Source organism: Grampus griseus, assembly GCF_964374135.1.
Source record: "Grampus griseus genome assembly, chromosome: 2".
In the NCBI taxonomy this organism is placed as follows: domain Eukaryota; kingdom Metazoa; phylum Chordata; class Mammalia; order Artiodactyla; family Delphinidae; genus Grampus; species Grampus griseus.
In genome coordinates, this window is record NC_139018.1 from 158,647,960 (window position 1) to 158,664,540 (window position 16,581).

A 16,581-nucleotide genomic window follows, 5' to 3' on the forward strand; every position below is an offset into this window, starting at 1 on the left:
TTAAACACAGTGAACACTGAAAAATGTCTCAGGAATATTTAGAACACAGGATGGTCCACGCTCCCAAATGTTTACCACCCTCTGCTTACCCTGACCAGCTCAACTTCCCAGGCCAGACACGCGGCTCCACTTGGCCTCAACGCTGCAGCTCCCACCCCCATCCTCTGCCTTTGTACATTCTTCCCTGGCCTAGAATACGCTTCCCTCTCCTCCACCCGTCAACCTCTACTCACGCTTTGTGTCCAGCTCAAAAGTAAAATCCTCTACAAAGCACTCCTGGTCAACCGGCTGCTCCCCCGCTGCACGCCTCAATCATTCCTATGTAACATCTCACAGTACTACTTCTTTTTTTTTTTTTTTTAACATCTTTATTGGAGTATAATTGCTTTACAATGTTGTGTAAGTTTCTGCTGTATAACAAAGTGAATCAGCTCTATGAATACATATATCCCCATATCTCTTCCCTCTTGCATCTTCCTCCCTCCCCACAATACTTCTTACACAGCGAGAATTACCCCTCAAACACCTCTACCCCACTAAACCGTGAGATGTCAAGGCCAGGAAATACATACCCCACACATCTAGAATAGTGCCTAGATACAGGAAGGATTCAGTAAGTATTTGATGAACTAAATAAATGTGATTGTTTTTACTACATATTTTTATAGATATCCAAAAATAAGAGCTGAAAAACAAACACTAACTCATATCAGTGGTCTCTAAATGAAACTAATTCAAAGTTTAAGACCTAACTAAAAAGAAAGTAAAGATTAAACCAACTATACACTGGACAAATGGCAAGATTTCTGCCATCTTTATAGCTAAGAATATAAAACTACTGAATTGAATTCAATGTGGAATTACTGAACTTCTCGAATAATAAATTGAGGATTACATACTATGGATACTAGGATTACACACATACTATGGAGGGGATTTTGTTTTTCCTTTACATAGTGTCTGTTACAATGCAAAAGTAATTCAAACACGTATCTTCTCTTCCAAGTCAAATCAGTAAGAATGGCTGATAACCGGGGAATAGGGGAAACTTAAGACCAACTGCAAGAAAACAGAATCTGCACACAATTCTCATTCCCATACAGGCTAATTTTCATTGGTGCCTGCCTGTTGCCTACATTAAGTTTACCTGAGCTAAAGTGGGGATTGAATTTTGACCAGTCTGCATCTGCATGTGAGCAGATTCGCTCTCTGCCACAGAATCTGGTATACTTCCATCCTGCTGAGAGTCAATTTCCATGGTCATTTGTCTGGAAAGACAATAAAAAGGAAGAAGTATTAAGGCCCTATCTGAATATCTGAAATATCTGTTTTCACTTGGCTTTCTGATTGATATTCATTTCTATCATCCAATCGTACTACTTTATATTTTCAAGAAATAGACTCAGTGGCAGAGTCCTAACTCTCCAAACTTAAAGGCACCTTCTCTGCTCACTGGGTATGAACATTACCAAGGGAGCACTACAAAATGTTCCATGGAATTAGTTTATTTAAAAAAAAATTTAATCTTATAATAAAGCCTCCTTGATAGTTATTTTAAGCCCTCTTGCATAAATTAGTGATAAAGTTAGGTTTTATATTTTACATGAAGTTTAAATATTCTATGACTCTCATGGCCTAATAAACCTGCTTTACATTATGATGTAATATGAAAGAACTTCCACATTGTCTAAATTAAATGTGTTACAATATAAAGATGTATCTGCTTTGTTAGCACTAAGTAGTTTCTGATAAAAAAGCCTGTCAAATTGAATCACTCAGAGTTGACCATTTGTCCTGCAGCTCTCCCTTTACTTAAAGAGGAGAATCTAATTTTTCCAGGAAAAACTTATGCAATAATCTTTTTGCCTATAATTTCAATTTAATTATTTCTATATAGACTCTAGATAGATGGTAAACCATATTATAATGTTACCCTACTACTAGAAAATATAAAATGCAAACAAAAAATAAGCAAAATCAAATTCCAAAAACTTATAGGAACTACTCCCTGCTATTGTATATCTTTTCAGTTGTCAATAATATAGTGTGTTTTTTTCACCTTAGTAGACTAAACATATATGCAGAAAGTATGCAGGTAAATCAGAACTTTGAATTGACATGTCCAGATCTTTTTTCCCAGATTTGATTAGTAACCAGACCCTACAGATCCTTCATCTACTTAATACCTTCTTTTGCATTTCAACAAACATTACCTGAATTCAAGTCTTCTGTTCTCAAAGCTGTCTGCTGTAGTCTATACTACACCTAGAATTACTTCTCCCTATTCAGACATTTTAATACTTACAACTGAACATGACAATTTAGAGCAATTATAAAAATAAAAATCTAGAGTCTACTATGAAAAAAATGTCTTTCCCTCAACATTCCCCAATTCCTTTATCTCTTTTCTTATTATTTCCCAACATGGACTGCCCAATTCTAGGTAAGTAGAGGCCATGCCCCTGCAAAAACAGCCAATTCCTGCGGTTCTACTTTTGCTGTGAGCAGTTCCCAAAGAGAATACCTAGAACACTTAATTCTGCAAGATATGAAAAGGTATTATCTGAGAAAAGAGGGTAAGGGGGAAACGCTTAGTTAGAGGTCGAAATATCCGGGATTAAAAGGGTTTCTTTGCTGCAGAATTTTCTCAGAAGCTTGAATATTTCAGTATGACTTGAGAAGGGTGGAGGGTGCAGATCCAATAGGCAGCATTTTCCAGAAGTATCTGACTCCCCTAGATCCTCTTCCCACAAAGCAAGTCCTAGCAGAAGTGTTTTGGGAAGAACTTGAGAAATGTTGTCTTATGCTATTTCTTACACCATTATTAAAAGCTCTCTTTAGGGGCTTCCCTGGTGGCGCAGTGGTTGAGTCCGCCTGCCGATGCAGGGGACACAGGTTTGCGAGCCGGTCCGGGAAGATCCCACATGCCGCGGAGCGGCTGGGCCCGTGAGCCATGGCCGCTGAGCCTGCGCGTCCGGAGCCTGTGCTCCGCAGCGGGAGAGGCCACAACAGTGAGAGGCCCGCGTACCGCCAAAAAAAAAAAAAAAAGCTCTCTTTAGGCTCTGCCAAGAACTTGAGTCTCCACTCAAACATTACACGCTGAAAGGCCTTCCCCACCTCAGGAACATTCCTTTAGCACCATCTACAATACATGACAGGCCCTGAGAATACAAAAGTTAAGTCACAGTCCTTGCCCTGAAGGAAATCATTCACCACTTGGGCCCTGGTTTCTCAAAGTATAGTCCTCGCACAACCTGTATCAGAATTAACAAATACACTTGTAAAGACAAAAAAAAGGCAGATTCCCAGACTCAACCCCAAATCTACTGATTCAAACTTTCTGAGGGGTCTAATTTTTTACATCCAAGAGATTCTGATATATATTAAAATTTGAGAAAAACTTAGCTTATTGGTAAATTCTATCAGTTAGACCAGTAATGAACACTTCTTAAACTGTGTGAAGGATGTTATGTACGAAATGCTTTGGAAAACATAGGAAGGAATGTTGAAGTGGGCCTGAGGATGGGGCCACGTGAGTTGTATACTGAAGGATGAGAAGAATTTCACCAGGTAGAAAAGGACAGGAGGACCATGAGAGGAAGGAAAATACGGAGAATGTCTGGAAAATAGAGTAGCCGACTGTAGTAGGGAATGTGGTGAGGCGTGGGGGAGCCTATCTACATCTAGCGGGGAAGAGGCAGAGCAGACAGGTGAAAGTATGGCCAGAAAGGCAGGGGGGATCCAGATTAAGAACTGCTTTTAATAATCTGGAGAGAAGAAATGTCCACATCACTCAGACGCTCCTTTACTCTAGGTCCTTCAGCGTCTACACTGTACAACGTTTCAACTGTTTGATATCTTAGAATTCAGTCAAGAACGAGACAATAACCAAGAGTTACCTGTTAACAGGCAAAACAAATGGCCCAAAGTTCGTAAACTGAAACTTCTAAAATGAGGAGTACCTAGTTGGTACTCTAAGCCCATTCAATTTAATTTTAAATACAATTCTCATTTATCTGGTTTCTAAACATACTGGATATAAGAAGTGACAGCTGGAGATAGGGTAAGGGGAGGAGAAAATATACAGAATATAATAAACAGGTCAAGAATTCCAAGTGTGGCTGTGGGTAGGAATGTAAGTTGGTGCAGCCATCGTGAAAACAGCGTGGAGGGTCCTCAGAACACTCAGAAGAGAGCTGCCACACGACCCAGCAATCCCTCTACTGGGTGTATATCCAACCCCCTGCACTAATTCGAAAAGATACATGCACCCTCAATGTTCACAGCAGCACTGCTTACAACTGCCAAGATATGGAAGCAACCTAAGTGTCCATCAACAGATGACTGGATAAACAAGATGTGGTCTGTATACACAGGGGAATGCTACTCAGCTATAAAAAATGGAATTTTGCCATTTGCAATAACGTGGATGGACTTGGAGGGTATTATGTTAAGTGAAATCAGTCAGACAGAGAAGGACAAATACTCCATGATATCACTTATATGTGGAATCTAAAAAATACAACAAACTACTGAATATAACAAAAAAGAAACAGACTCACAGATATATTAAACAAACTAGCGGTTACCAGTGGGAAGAGGGAAGCCGGAGGGACAGAATAGGTTTAGGGGATTAAGAGGTACAAACTATTAGGTTTAAAATAAGCTACAATGATATACTGTACAACACAAGAAATATAGCCAATATTTTATAATAAGTAAAAATGGAGTAGAACCTTTAAAGATTGTGAATCACTGTATTAGTACACCTGTAACTTATATAATATTGTACATCAACTATACTTTAATAAAATTTTTTTAAATTATTTTTTAAAAAAGGAATTCCAAGTGTGTAGCAATTTGGGCCCATACAGGGTAAAGTCTCCTAGTTCTTTATATTCAGGAAATTGAAGAATTTATGAGTTAAAATTCAATAACTGATATTTACAATAACTATCCTGAGTCATTAAGAAAGAAAATAATTATACTTTGTATAATTTAAGGAAAGAGGAGTATACATAATAGAATCTAGGAAGACTCCCACCAAAAAAAGCACTAATGCTTAAAAAGGTAAACCTAAGCTATTCAGGAGTTGTTTTTTGAGATATAATGAAAGACTTCGTAAGTTATTAAACATTTCAAACTCTTTTACACATGAAAGTGTTTTATACACACTATTTCATGCACTCACGTTCACTGTTCCCTTTTTTTCCTGGGTATTCCCCAGAGTTCAATCCTTTGCCCTTTTACTTTTTTCAGTCTACATACTATGGCTTCCTCAATCCTAGATGCATTTGACTCCCAAATCTGTATTTGTGCTTCCCCCCCACAGTGAGCAACTTAACCTGGAGTTTTCACAGACACCTATCCCTTCTCTTATATTCCTTCTTTCAGTCAAGAGCATCACTATCCATTCAAACTCCAAAGTTAGAATCATGTGTCTGTATGTGAGTCAGTACCACACCAACTACCAAAAAATCCATATAGCTAAATACCAGCCAGATCAGGATGCCATGAGGCCCTGAGCCTCCTAGTGAGGAAAGGCAGAAATGGAAGGTTAGCAGCACCACCCTCCCCACCACCCCCGTTCATCCTCCCTGCCACACTTGGCATCATCCACTAACCTCCTATCCCAGCACTGGACCAAGCAGCTGCATTGCTGCTCCTCACAACTGCTACCGTCCACTCACACATCACAGTAAGGTCCCCTGTAAGCCATGACTAAACTGCAATGCCCCTTCACCTATGCCAGAATCGTATCCATTAACATCTCACATTCTGGTTTCCCCAGCCACTGTCAAAGATACAAGCTCCTCCCACATTTCATTTTCACTCTCATAACCAGTGCTTCCTTTCCCCCCATAATACAGTTGCTCGCTCCTGTTCTCCTCCGAAGCCTTTGCGATGTGCTGTCTGGAACTCCCAAAACCCCCCACACCCCCCCTCAAGAGGGAGCTGTTTGTCTTCCCACACTGAATCAAGATCCCAATGTTGACTTGGCATCCTCACTGATCCCCACTATTTCCCAGCTGTGCTTCCTCTGCTCCTTCATAAAAACTCTTGTTCACGGAGCCTCAAGGTAATTGGGTGTACCATCCGATACGACTCATCCATATGATAATCATCAGCTTCTGCTTTCAAGGATTGACACTGAAGACTTTGGCACCTGACTTAAAAAAGCTTTCCTCTCCACCATTCTGTGTTATGTTCCACCCTCAAAACAAAGGACCCATCCCTCACCCTGATGCCTCAGTTTAATGACTTTCTTCCCTCCCCTACAGCCTTCTACCTGAGGGGCTGGCCGTACACTGGACCTTGTCAGTGTCCAAAACTGCTCCACTTCTGAAATAATTAATTCTGACATCCCACTCTACCAATATTCTATCCTCCCAGCTCACACCCACCCTCAATTACTCCCATCACGCCTGTATTTCCACCACACTGATCTCTAGACCACTACTTTCTCCCTTTCAATCAGCCTCCTCCTTTCTTCACATCCCGTCCTACTCAGCTTAGAATCCATAGTTTCTCATTTTAACTGCTGTTTCCCAATACCCTAAATTCCCTTGTCCCTTTTCCTTCTGTTTTATCTGCTTAGTAAATACCAATCTCAGATAAAACCTGTTCTGTCTCCTCTATGCATGCACCAATGAACAATACTGAACAAAATTTTAAAAGAGAATATTATTAAGGCTACTGAATCCAGTTTTCAACCTCAAATAAGCAGCAATCTTACTGCTTCCTTGGAAGCTTACTCTCCCATTCTCTGCTACTGTTTCAAGTCTCCCTCTTCTCAAATCCCTGAGCTCACCTACTATCACATTCCACATGAGACCTTGCCTCCTGTTTCAGATGAGAACCCCCTCAACTTCCTGCCACCAAATCAACAAATCCACTTACATCTACACCTGCATTTTCCCTTGCTTCCAACTCCCCAGACTTAAATTCCTGTCTGTCCTTGGGATCCCTCTTCATTAGGCTATGGGGGCATTACACTAACAATTACCCTCTGCCCTCCCCAATGGCTTCCTCCTGCCAAGGTTTAAGCTTGTTCAAGTCTCCCCAACCACACACACACACACACACACACACACACACACACACACAACCACTGAACCAGAAGTCATTCTCTAGCTGCTCTCTCAAACCTCTCTTCTTCCTCTCACTGCTAAGCTACTTTAAAGAACTGCCAACACTATCTCCATTTCTTCACCTCCCACCTACTCCCAGACAACCCCTAACTGGCTTCTGCCCCACGAAGACTTCTCTAGTAGGGGTAATCTATCTCAGTCACTGAATCCAATGTTCATTTTAAGTCCTATCTTGTTTGATCCCTCAGCAGCACTCAAAACCTCTGACATCTCCCTTCTTGGGTATCTTGAGGTCACGATACTGATTTTCTGCTCTCATCTGATTCTCTGACAATTTCTCCACAAGCTCCTTTGCCAATTCCTTCTCCTACTTGGTGTTAACCTTCAACACTGCATTCTTTAGGACTCTGGTTAGCCTTCTGGCCTCACTCTCAAATCTCTCCCTGTGTAATATCATCCATTTCTCTAGATTCAAGCACCAGCTTTAAGCTTATGACTCTCAAATCTAGATCTCTGGCCCAGAGGTCTCTCTTGAATTCCAGAATCATATCCAAGTGCCTACTTAACATCTCCAAATAGATGTCCTGCAGGTACCTCAAACTCAATGGGTCCAAAACTAACTCCTTTTCTTCCTCCACAAATATGTTCCTTCTCTGAGTTTTGCACCTCAGGAAATGGGGCCCCACTTCAATCCATCTGCTCCAGTGGAAACCTGAGTGTCATCCTGAAACCCTCTCCCTTTCATTCCCTACAGTGCCATCAGCAGGTGGGATGATTCTACCTTCCAAAGAACAATTCAGTCCTCTTCTCTGCCACCACTGTCCTGCCGACAGTTATCTTTCTGAAACATATTTCTGCTTAAAACTCTTCAGGAGCTTCCTATTGACTACAGGATAAAACCCAAACTTCTCACAGTAATCCTAACTACAACTACCGTTTGTCAAGTGCTTACCATGTGGTAAATGCCTACTAGTTTTCATTCTTAACAACTTTATAAGGGCAATATAGCTAGTTCTTCTTTTAGAGGTGAGGAAAAGGAGACATAAAGAGGTTAAGAATCTGATTTTACCACAAAGGTATTGAGTGGCAAAGCCAGGTTTCGAACTAAGGCCTTTTTCCAAAGTCCATATTCTCAATTACCAAACCAAACTGCCATTCAATTTCTTTCACAATGTGACCTCATTTTATCTTTACAGCCTCATCTCCAGTCACCCCATTCCTTCCCACACTCTGCATTCCAGCCTCCTTATGAGCCATTTTTTGGTCAAATACACATCTTATTCCCCCAATTCTAATCTTTTATATCTGCTCTTCCCTGTTCCTGGGATGCCCTTCACTCCTTCTCCGTCCAACAGGCGCATTTCTACTTGTTCTTCAAAGCCTGGCTCAAGGACACCATCTTTCAAAGCCTATTCTAATAGCCTTGGGCACAATTACGCTGTTCTGAGTTCCCAAAGCATCTTGTGCAATCCCCTCCATTTCAGCACTTGTCTAGCATATATCACATCTGTCCACAAAGTACTAGCACAGTGTGTGCAACAGAGACCACATCTTAGATTTCAATGTATTCCCAGTGCCTAGTACAGAATCTACCATAATCATTAAATAAGCCAATTAATCAACTATTCTGGAAGACTATGCAACTGTTAGGTGTTACTAAAATGATAAAAATAAGGTTCAGAGAGATTAAGTGACTTTCTACAGAGGACACAACAGACTGCATGATAGAGGGTGAACAAGAGGTCTTGTGACTGTGACCTCAGGGGTCCTTCCACAGCCAGTGCCCTGAGCAGTAGTCCCGTTTAGATACATCTTAACCAATGCTGTGCTTTTGAGTATGCTGCAACTGTTGTCACAATCTTCATTTAGATATGCTTTGTCTTTCCCACTAGGATGTAGAGACTCTAATCTTATCCCATTTTATTCTCCTGGAGTGCCTCGTACAGTGCCCAGTACATGTCATTCAGTAAAAGTTTGATACTAAATCAATTTATTTGAAGGTAAAAATCATCTACAGAAGAGTAAGGTCAGCACTACCAATTTACACACTCTGTCATTTTCAACTAAGTTCATTCTGCTGATCTATATCCAACTGTTCTCCAGTACCACCGCCTAAACCCACTAAAAACCAACCCAGGCCAGGACTCAGGGCTGAAGATTCAACTAACATTTAAGTGCTCAACATGGGTCAGGCACTGTACTGGGTATTTTCAAACACTAACTCAGCAGGAAATACAGGACCCAGACCTCAGCTGGAACTGATGTACATCAACACTAACATCTGTAAGTCAGCCTCAGTAGTCCTGATGGAATTTATTTAAAAAGTGTAAGAGAAAGATCCATCTTAATCTTTCGTACTTTAAAGTATGAAAGATTCATACTTTAAGTATGAGTGAAGATTTGAGTATGAAAGATTTGAAAGATTTCATACTTTAAAGTATATTCACTTACATACTTTATAGTGAAAATTAAAGAGGTGTACATACAATATTTTCCCCCAAATCTCACTTTTTGTAACAAATTTTAATCATAGTTATACTAGTATTAATAGAGTAATCTATAAATTAATTAATTATGTAATATTTTAATCTTAAACAAATCCAAATTAGACAGAAAAAGACCAATTAGGAAATATAAATTACAAAATATTTAAAAATAAAAACATATGAGATAAAACAATAAAAACACTAAAACAAATTAAAAAGTCCATTAAGCACCATAAGCTAACAGTAAGCAAAATACTGGCAAACATTCAGTTCCACAATTCTAAAGAACAGATAAGGATTTGCTAAAATGGGCATATTTAAATTTATAAATGATTAATGGAAGTAGTAACATTCTTTTCTTATGAAAGCTAAATATTTCTTCTGAAATCTTTTTTATATTATTGGCAAACCATTTTCTTCTTCAACAGAAAAGTAAATGTTATCCCAATATCTTCTTAATATATTGGGATTCAGTTCAGTAAGTGTTAATATAACTAATGTTTTAAAAGAATAGGATCCATCCAGTAGCACAATTTTCAAAGACTTCCAGGGTGAACTACTTTTAGGGGTTGGGGGTAGAATTGTATGTTTGCTTACTGTTATTTTCTAGGCCTTTAGTAGAACATCTATGTCATACTGCAAAAACTCCCCAAAATACTGAACTACAACAAACAGTACAGTACTGTCTGTATATGATTTGTATAATATACATTCAAGAAATGAATACAAAGGAATATATCTGTAAAAATGATATTTACAATTATAGAAATATTGAGGTAATTAATGACCAAAGTTATTTCAGCATACCTATGTTTCAAGAACACACAAGATATTTAAATGGAAGGATATTTAAATGGAAAAACCAGAAGAAAAAGGAAAAACATTTTAAAGAAATGCTATCATAAGTACCCAGGAAAGTGTTCGTAAAAGATAGGAACAAAGAAGAGAAAAGGAATACAGACCAAAAATATCTAAATGAAAAATAAGACAAAGGCAGTTTCCTAATTATAATTAAAGTGTATAGTGAACTAATAACTTCTAAAATCTTACTTAGTTGTATCCAATTTGCAAAGACAAATTACACTGCAGAGCAACTATATTTACCCTTGTAAAAATTTTCATCTCTTTTAAAAATAAGATCCAGCAGCAAAAGGAAAAATTATTAAAGTTGTTTCTATTATCTATTTTTAAATAGTTTTACCAAAACTGTCAAAGAAAATTCATTTTCTTTTTGATGCTAGACCCAATGGATGAACCAGAATGTCTCTGAAAGTAACTAAAAGAAAACCTGAAAAGTAATATTTGGATTTCTGTAAAACGCTTGGTAGAGACTTCCCTCTGTTTTACAACTTCAGGTACAAGTGTAAGCAGAAAAACGAAAACTCTGTCCACATCCTTAAGTGCAATCTCCTTTCTGACTGGAAAGGCCAGCGCTTAGAATGAGCTGCCCGTGAATATCCCCCTATCCTCTGCATTGCCTCACACAGCACATGGTGGAAGAGAAACTCCCTAATTGAGTAGCTGAGCAATTTGGGTACATATTATTATATTTTTTATTATAATGTGTATATATATGTACACACATACACATATATATGTATGGTACATAGATATACACCATTAATTTATCCATCATTTTAACTTTAAGCTCTCTAAGTAGAACTTTCAAAAGAATAGAAAAATAATATATCCACCTACCTTAGATTTGTTTTAATATATTTTTTCCTGCCACACTTGCTCATTATTAAGACATTTGTAGTCAATGCTTTGCTCCTTCGTTTTCTTCTTTATTTATCCTGCAGTAAAATTATAATGTCGAGTTGGCAGACCATAAGATTTTATTTAAAAAAAATTAAAATCTCTCAAAACTACACCAGAATACCCCAGAATACCCTAATTTCCATAAAACAAAAAAACAGCATAGAGAGGTGAAAACAACTCCGTATTTTTTTCAAACTTACTACTATTCAATTGCCTTATTTTCTTAGGAAAAAATTCCAAAAAATTAAATCATGTGCTACTTATCATTTTCCACTGAAGAGAGTGCAGTGCTGCCTAAATCATTTCACACACACTACAAATCGCTCATAAGTATCAGCTCTATTTTAAAATAATAATCACTTAATAAACTGAATGAATCTATCATTTTCTCAAATTTCATTCCACTGAAACAAATTTGTCAACTATTTTTCATTTACCTTAACTTCAAAACTGGGTTTTGTCAAAGAATTTTAACTGCAAACAAAATAGTAACCGTTCCTTTAAAATCTCCTCTGATAGCCTTTAATCCATTAAAAAAGCTGTTTTAGACACTCTAGCAATTAAACCCCCCCTTTTTTTTTTTACTAATATCTCTTTAAAATACACATTTGACATGCTGAATGAAGTAAAGTTGGCAAAGAAAAAGACAAAAGGAGAGCAGTGAGCCCTCAATTTGTTTTAGATTTGAAAGGACCAACACCCGCATCCCTAAGTTCCTTCCAGGCGTCTATGCCAGCAACAGAGATGCTTGGCAACAAACATGCTATTTCCGGGGTTCCCTCCTAAGTGGTCTCTCTAAAATGATGTCACACCATCCCACCCAATTTGGAAACTGAGTCAGCAGGCAAGTGTGCTGCAACTTACTACGGGCACCAGGACAATGGTTACTGTTACCACCTGCCCCCACACAACCATAGCGACAATGTGGAAAGGTAAGGCACTTGAACCAGGCAACCTACAACATGAACAAGAAACAAGGATGGTGACATTCATTCAGATTAAACCTTATTCTGTGTTATATTACACTGGCATTTTATGTGGGGACATCTTATCTTCCATAACAACTGTGTAACCATGAGGGCAGGGGCTACTGATTTATTAAACAGTGATTGGCACCCAAGATACCCCAGCCCTTGTGCTTGGCACCAAGACACAGGTAACGAGATGTCCCTGATCTCCAGCAGCTTCGGTTCTAATGAGGGAGACAGATGTTTAAACAAGGAATAATGATAATATTATCTGAATAATAATGATGAGTACGGCACCATATAAGAAGAGAGAAGTAACTCCCAATTTCTCCTGGAAATACCATATTCTTTGGTTTAATTTCTGAGTAAGTAATACATTATGATTCAGAACTCAAAAAGTAGAAAAAGGTATTTGGTGAAGTCTGGGAACAGCCACCCATTTCCTCTTCCCAGAGGCTGCCAGCATTGAAGACAGTCTCAGCTTCCTGCCACCCCATCACAAGACATCAAGAGAGCAAATGACTAGCCTCACAACAGAATAATGACCATCAGATAAACCTGATCCTGACTCAGGCTCATCAGAGAATTATTTCATTCCAACTACTCTCTAAGAAGTCATCACTGATTGATCACCTGCTTGCCAAATCTTCAAGAATGATCTTTAGTCCCTATCCTCAACATGCCTACAGCATTTCCTACTCCCCAAATTTCGCCCTCCTTGAACTCTTCAGGATACCACGTTCATGTTTCCCTTCCAAGTTATCCAGTCCTTCGCCTTAGTCTCCTTTGGCCCACTCTTTAAGTACTGGTATTCCCAGGCTTTCAGTCACAAACACCTCCACACTCTCCCCCTAGGCTGCCTCATCTCCTCTTGATGTGTCTCAAATCTCACCTCCAGCCTGGACCTCTCTCTCCTGAGCTCTAGCCTGTATGTATCTGCCTATTTGACATCTCTTAACGGTTTCTTCAGAGATCCTCAAGTCTAATATGTTTAAAACTAACCTCAACTCCCTTGCTCTGCATCTCACCTCTTGCTGTACTTTTATCTCGATTGGGGAGTGACATCACCATCGGCACAGCCACCCTATCCAGGAGTCCTCTCTCTTCATTCCCCACTTCCATTGTCCCCAATTCCTGAGGTGGCAACACGGTCTAGTGGTCGTAGCATAGCAGTGTGCAATATAAACAGTGTGGCACTGGAGGTTGATCTGGGTGTTAACTTGAGTTCTACCCCTTATTAGCTATGGTTTTTGCAAGAAAGGCAAAATAAAGATCCCACTGCAATTAGCACGGTCAAAACAAAAAGAAAAGAACGTGGAATAAAGGGAAGTACACCTCTAACGGAAGCAGGAAGAGAAAGAACACAGAAAAGTATGATCTGTTTCTTGAGTTCTGGATGAAGAAAGGTTTTAGCCTTTTGGGAAAGTAGAAGATCCTCAGCGGTTAACTATGATTTAAGTAGCAAAGCAAGTAAGGTTTGAAAGAAAGTAGGAGAAGAATATGAAGCTTACATTGTAAAGCTGGTCCTCCTCAACCAAGTCAATTAAGAAACTGGGAAAAGGGAGGCTAGCTAGGAGAGAGAAGTACCGTTGACCCTTGAACAACACAGGTTTGAAACAGTATGGGTCCACTTATATGCAAATTCTTTTCAATAAATATATTGGAGGGACTTCCCTGGTGGTCCAGTGGTAAAGCATCCGCCTTCCAATGCAGGGGACACGAGTTCAATCCCTGGTCAGGGAACTAAGATACCACGTGTCATTGGGGGCAACTAAGCCCACACACCACAACTAGAGAGAGAAAACCCACGTGCCGCAACTAGAGAGAAGCCCACGCGCCACAACGATAGATCCAGCACAGCTCAACAAATGTCCTGCGTGTCGCAACTAAGACCCGACGCAGAAAAATAAATAAAAACAAATAAATAAATTAATTAAAATATATTGGAAAAATTTTTGGAGATTTGCAATAAGTTGAAAAACTCACAGATGAAACTCATAGCCTATAATTATTGAAACAAGAAAAAGGTATGTCATGAAAGTGTAAAATATATGTAGATACTAGTCTATCCTTACACAGGCATAAGGTGATATTTAATAAAAATAATGTGTTAGTTTTCTTACTGTTTTATAACTTTGCTTTCAAAGAACTACATTACTGTACAGTATTCCTCTCTCTCATAGTTGGAGGAACTGCAAATCAGCTATCGTCATAGGTAAGTGGTTTTTTTAAAAAAAGTAACAATGTTTCCAATACTGTAATATGAATATGACTGTAATACTGTATGCCATAAATTTCTACAATGATTCATTCATTAGTGTTTGGGCTAGGCTACCGTGAAGCAATCGTATCAATTACACTAGGCAATCATATTGCTGCTTCTGCGCTATTAATGTATGAATCGTTACCTATAAATAAATACAGATTTCTTTTTCACATTATCTTTTCATTTTTGATGTCAAGTGTCAGTAATACATATTACATCTGCAGTGTTTTGTATCATATGACAATACTGATGTAGGTACAGACAAATGATTCATCTCATAAACTTATGGTATTGATAAATACAGTACAGTACTGTAAATGTATTTCTCTTCCTTATGATTTTCTTAACATTTTCTTTTCTCTCGCTTACTTTAGTGTGAGAATACAGTATATAATACATACAACATAGAAAACATGTTTTAACTGTTTACATTATTGGTAAGGTTTTCTGGTCAACAGCAGGCTATATTAGTAGTTAAGTTTTGGGGGAGTCAAAAGTTATACAGGGATATTCAACTGAGCAGCAGTCGGCGCCCCTAACTCCCACGCTGCTCAAGAGTCAACTGTAATTACAAAACGCCACGTATGTGAAGTTGACAGGGACGCGCCTATGGTTATTATGCATTTTAGGGGAAGGAGATTAGTACAGGAAAAACAAAGCAATACAGTAGTATAAGGAAATTATGCCACTTTCAAAGTTTTGTAATCTTTGTGAAGTAGTTAGAATAACTTTCAAATAACAAGTTTTACACTTTTGTGTAAAAACAGAAGTGGCCAGGAACAGTTCTTCTAAATAATTATTTGAAACACTTGTAAATATTGTCTTTACTATTTTGAATATGAATCATACAGAAAATCAGGCAGCATTCTAATACAGATTCAAGGTCACTCCAGTTTAATTGCTTCAGATACCCATTATTATTTAAGAAATTTAAACTCTTTACTAAAATCACCAAAGGATTAACTATTCAAGCATCCCTTTTTCGGTTCATTCCCCACCTGGTGCCTGCTTTCGTCTATTTCAGTCAATGAAGAGCAGAATCCACTGCTAAGGAGGAAATGAAAAATGAAATTCAAATAGTCATGGCCTATCTCCACTTTTCCAAGCACACCCCGCCAGGCCGAGCCCCGGCCCCATTTCATGAAGGGAAACATAACTTTCAATCTATTGGGGAAGTTATTTGCTTGGCTAATCATTGTAGGGCTTTTCTTTCAACAGAACACTTCATTACCGCACTTTAAGTACATTTCAAAACATTTATTTACACATAAAGTACAACTGCATCGACTACTAACTAGAAAATCTGGGAAAGAGTATATAAGACACTGGAATTAGCTAAGGTTCACAGAAACGAATTTCAACATTATTATACTTACCTAGGTTGGTCCTATCTTGTGTATATGAACAAAACTAGTACCTAAGTGTAGAAACATGCCTAAATAAGTTCAATTTAACTCCTCCATCAATTTTAAGAGGTGCAAAAGCATCCCAAGTGTCTTTATGCGTGATATATAGTTGCCCCAATTCCAGAGCTGGAAGCTTTCATCATAATCAATGCTAGGATATAAATTCCTAAGCATTTCTAGGCAAAAAAATAATTTTTGTGCTACCAATGAAAAAAAAGAGGCTGTTTGAGAATATGAACACAACTCTATGACATTTGACATTCTGAGTTAGGATGGTCTAATTTTAAATCTGCTGAGTTAAAAAAACAAAAACAAAAACTTCACTAAGATAACCTTGAAGAAACTGAGTTTGTTTTCTGGAATTCTCAAAAGTAAACAATGTCAGAATCACATGAACCCCACTGTTAAAATTTCACAGGGTTTCATTTTGACATTTGATTGGTCTGGTTGTACTTTTCTGTTCAGAAAGTATGCATGAAGATGCTTCCCATTTGGGGAGAACTGAGAGACTTCAAAAGAGCCTCACAAAAAGTTGCTAGTAAGGTTTTCTTGGAGGCAAGCGTCCTTCTTCACCAGTGAGATAGTTATTTAAACAGTGCTAAA

General features: G+C 38.4%; 1 protein-coding gene across 9 annotated transcripts in view; it reads right to left on the reverse strand.

Moving 5' to 3' along the window:
• Positions 1-16,581, reverse strand: part of CREM (cAMP responsive element modulator) — a 66,390-nt gene that overhangs the window by 47,460 nt on the left and 2,349 nt on the right. For all 9 annotated transcript variants that reach the window (XM_082648533.1, XM_082648530.1, XM_082648528.1 and 6 more), the window contains exons 2-3: positions 11,276-11,373; positions 1,148-1,268 (exon numbers count right to left, since the gene is read on the reverse strand). In XM_082648533.1, the coding sequence (XP_082504659.1) occupies positions 1,148-1,268; positions 11,276-11,319 (165 nt within the window). In that variant the 5' untranslated portion in view covers positions 11,320-11,373. The remainder of the gene's footprint in view (positions 1-1,147; positions 1,269-11,275; positions 11,374-16,581) is intronic.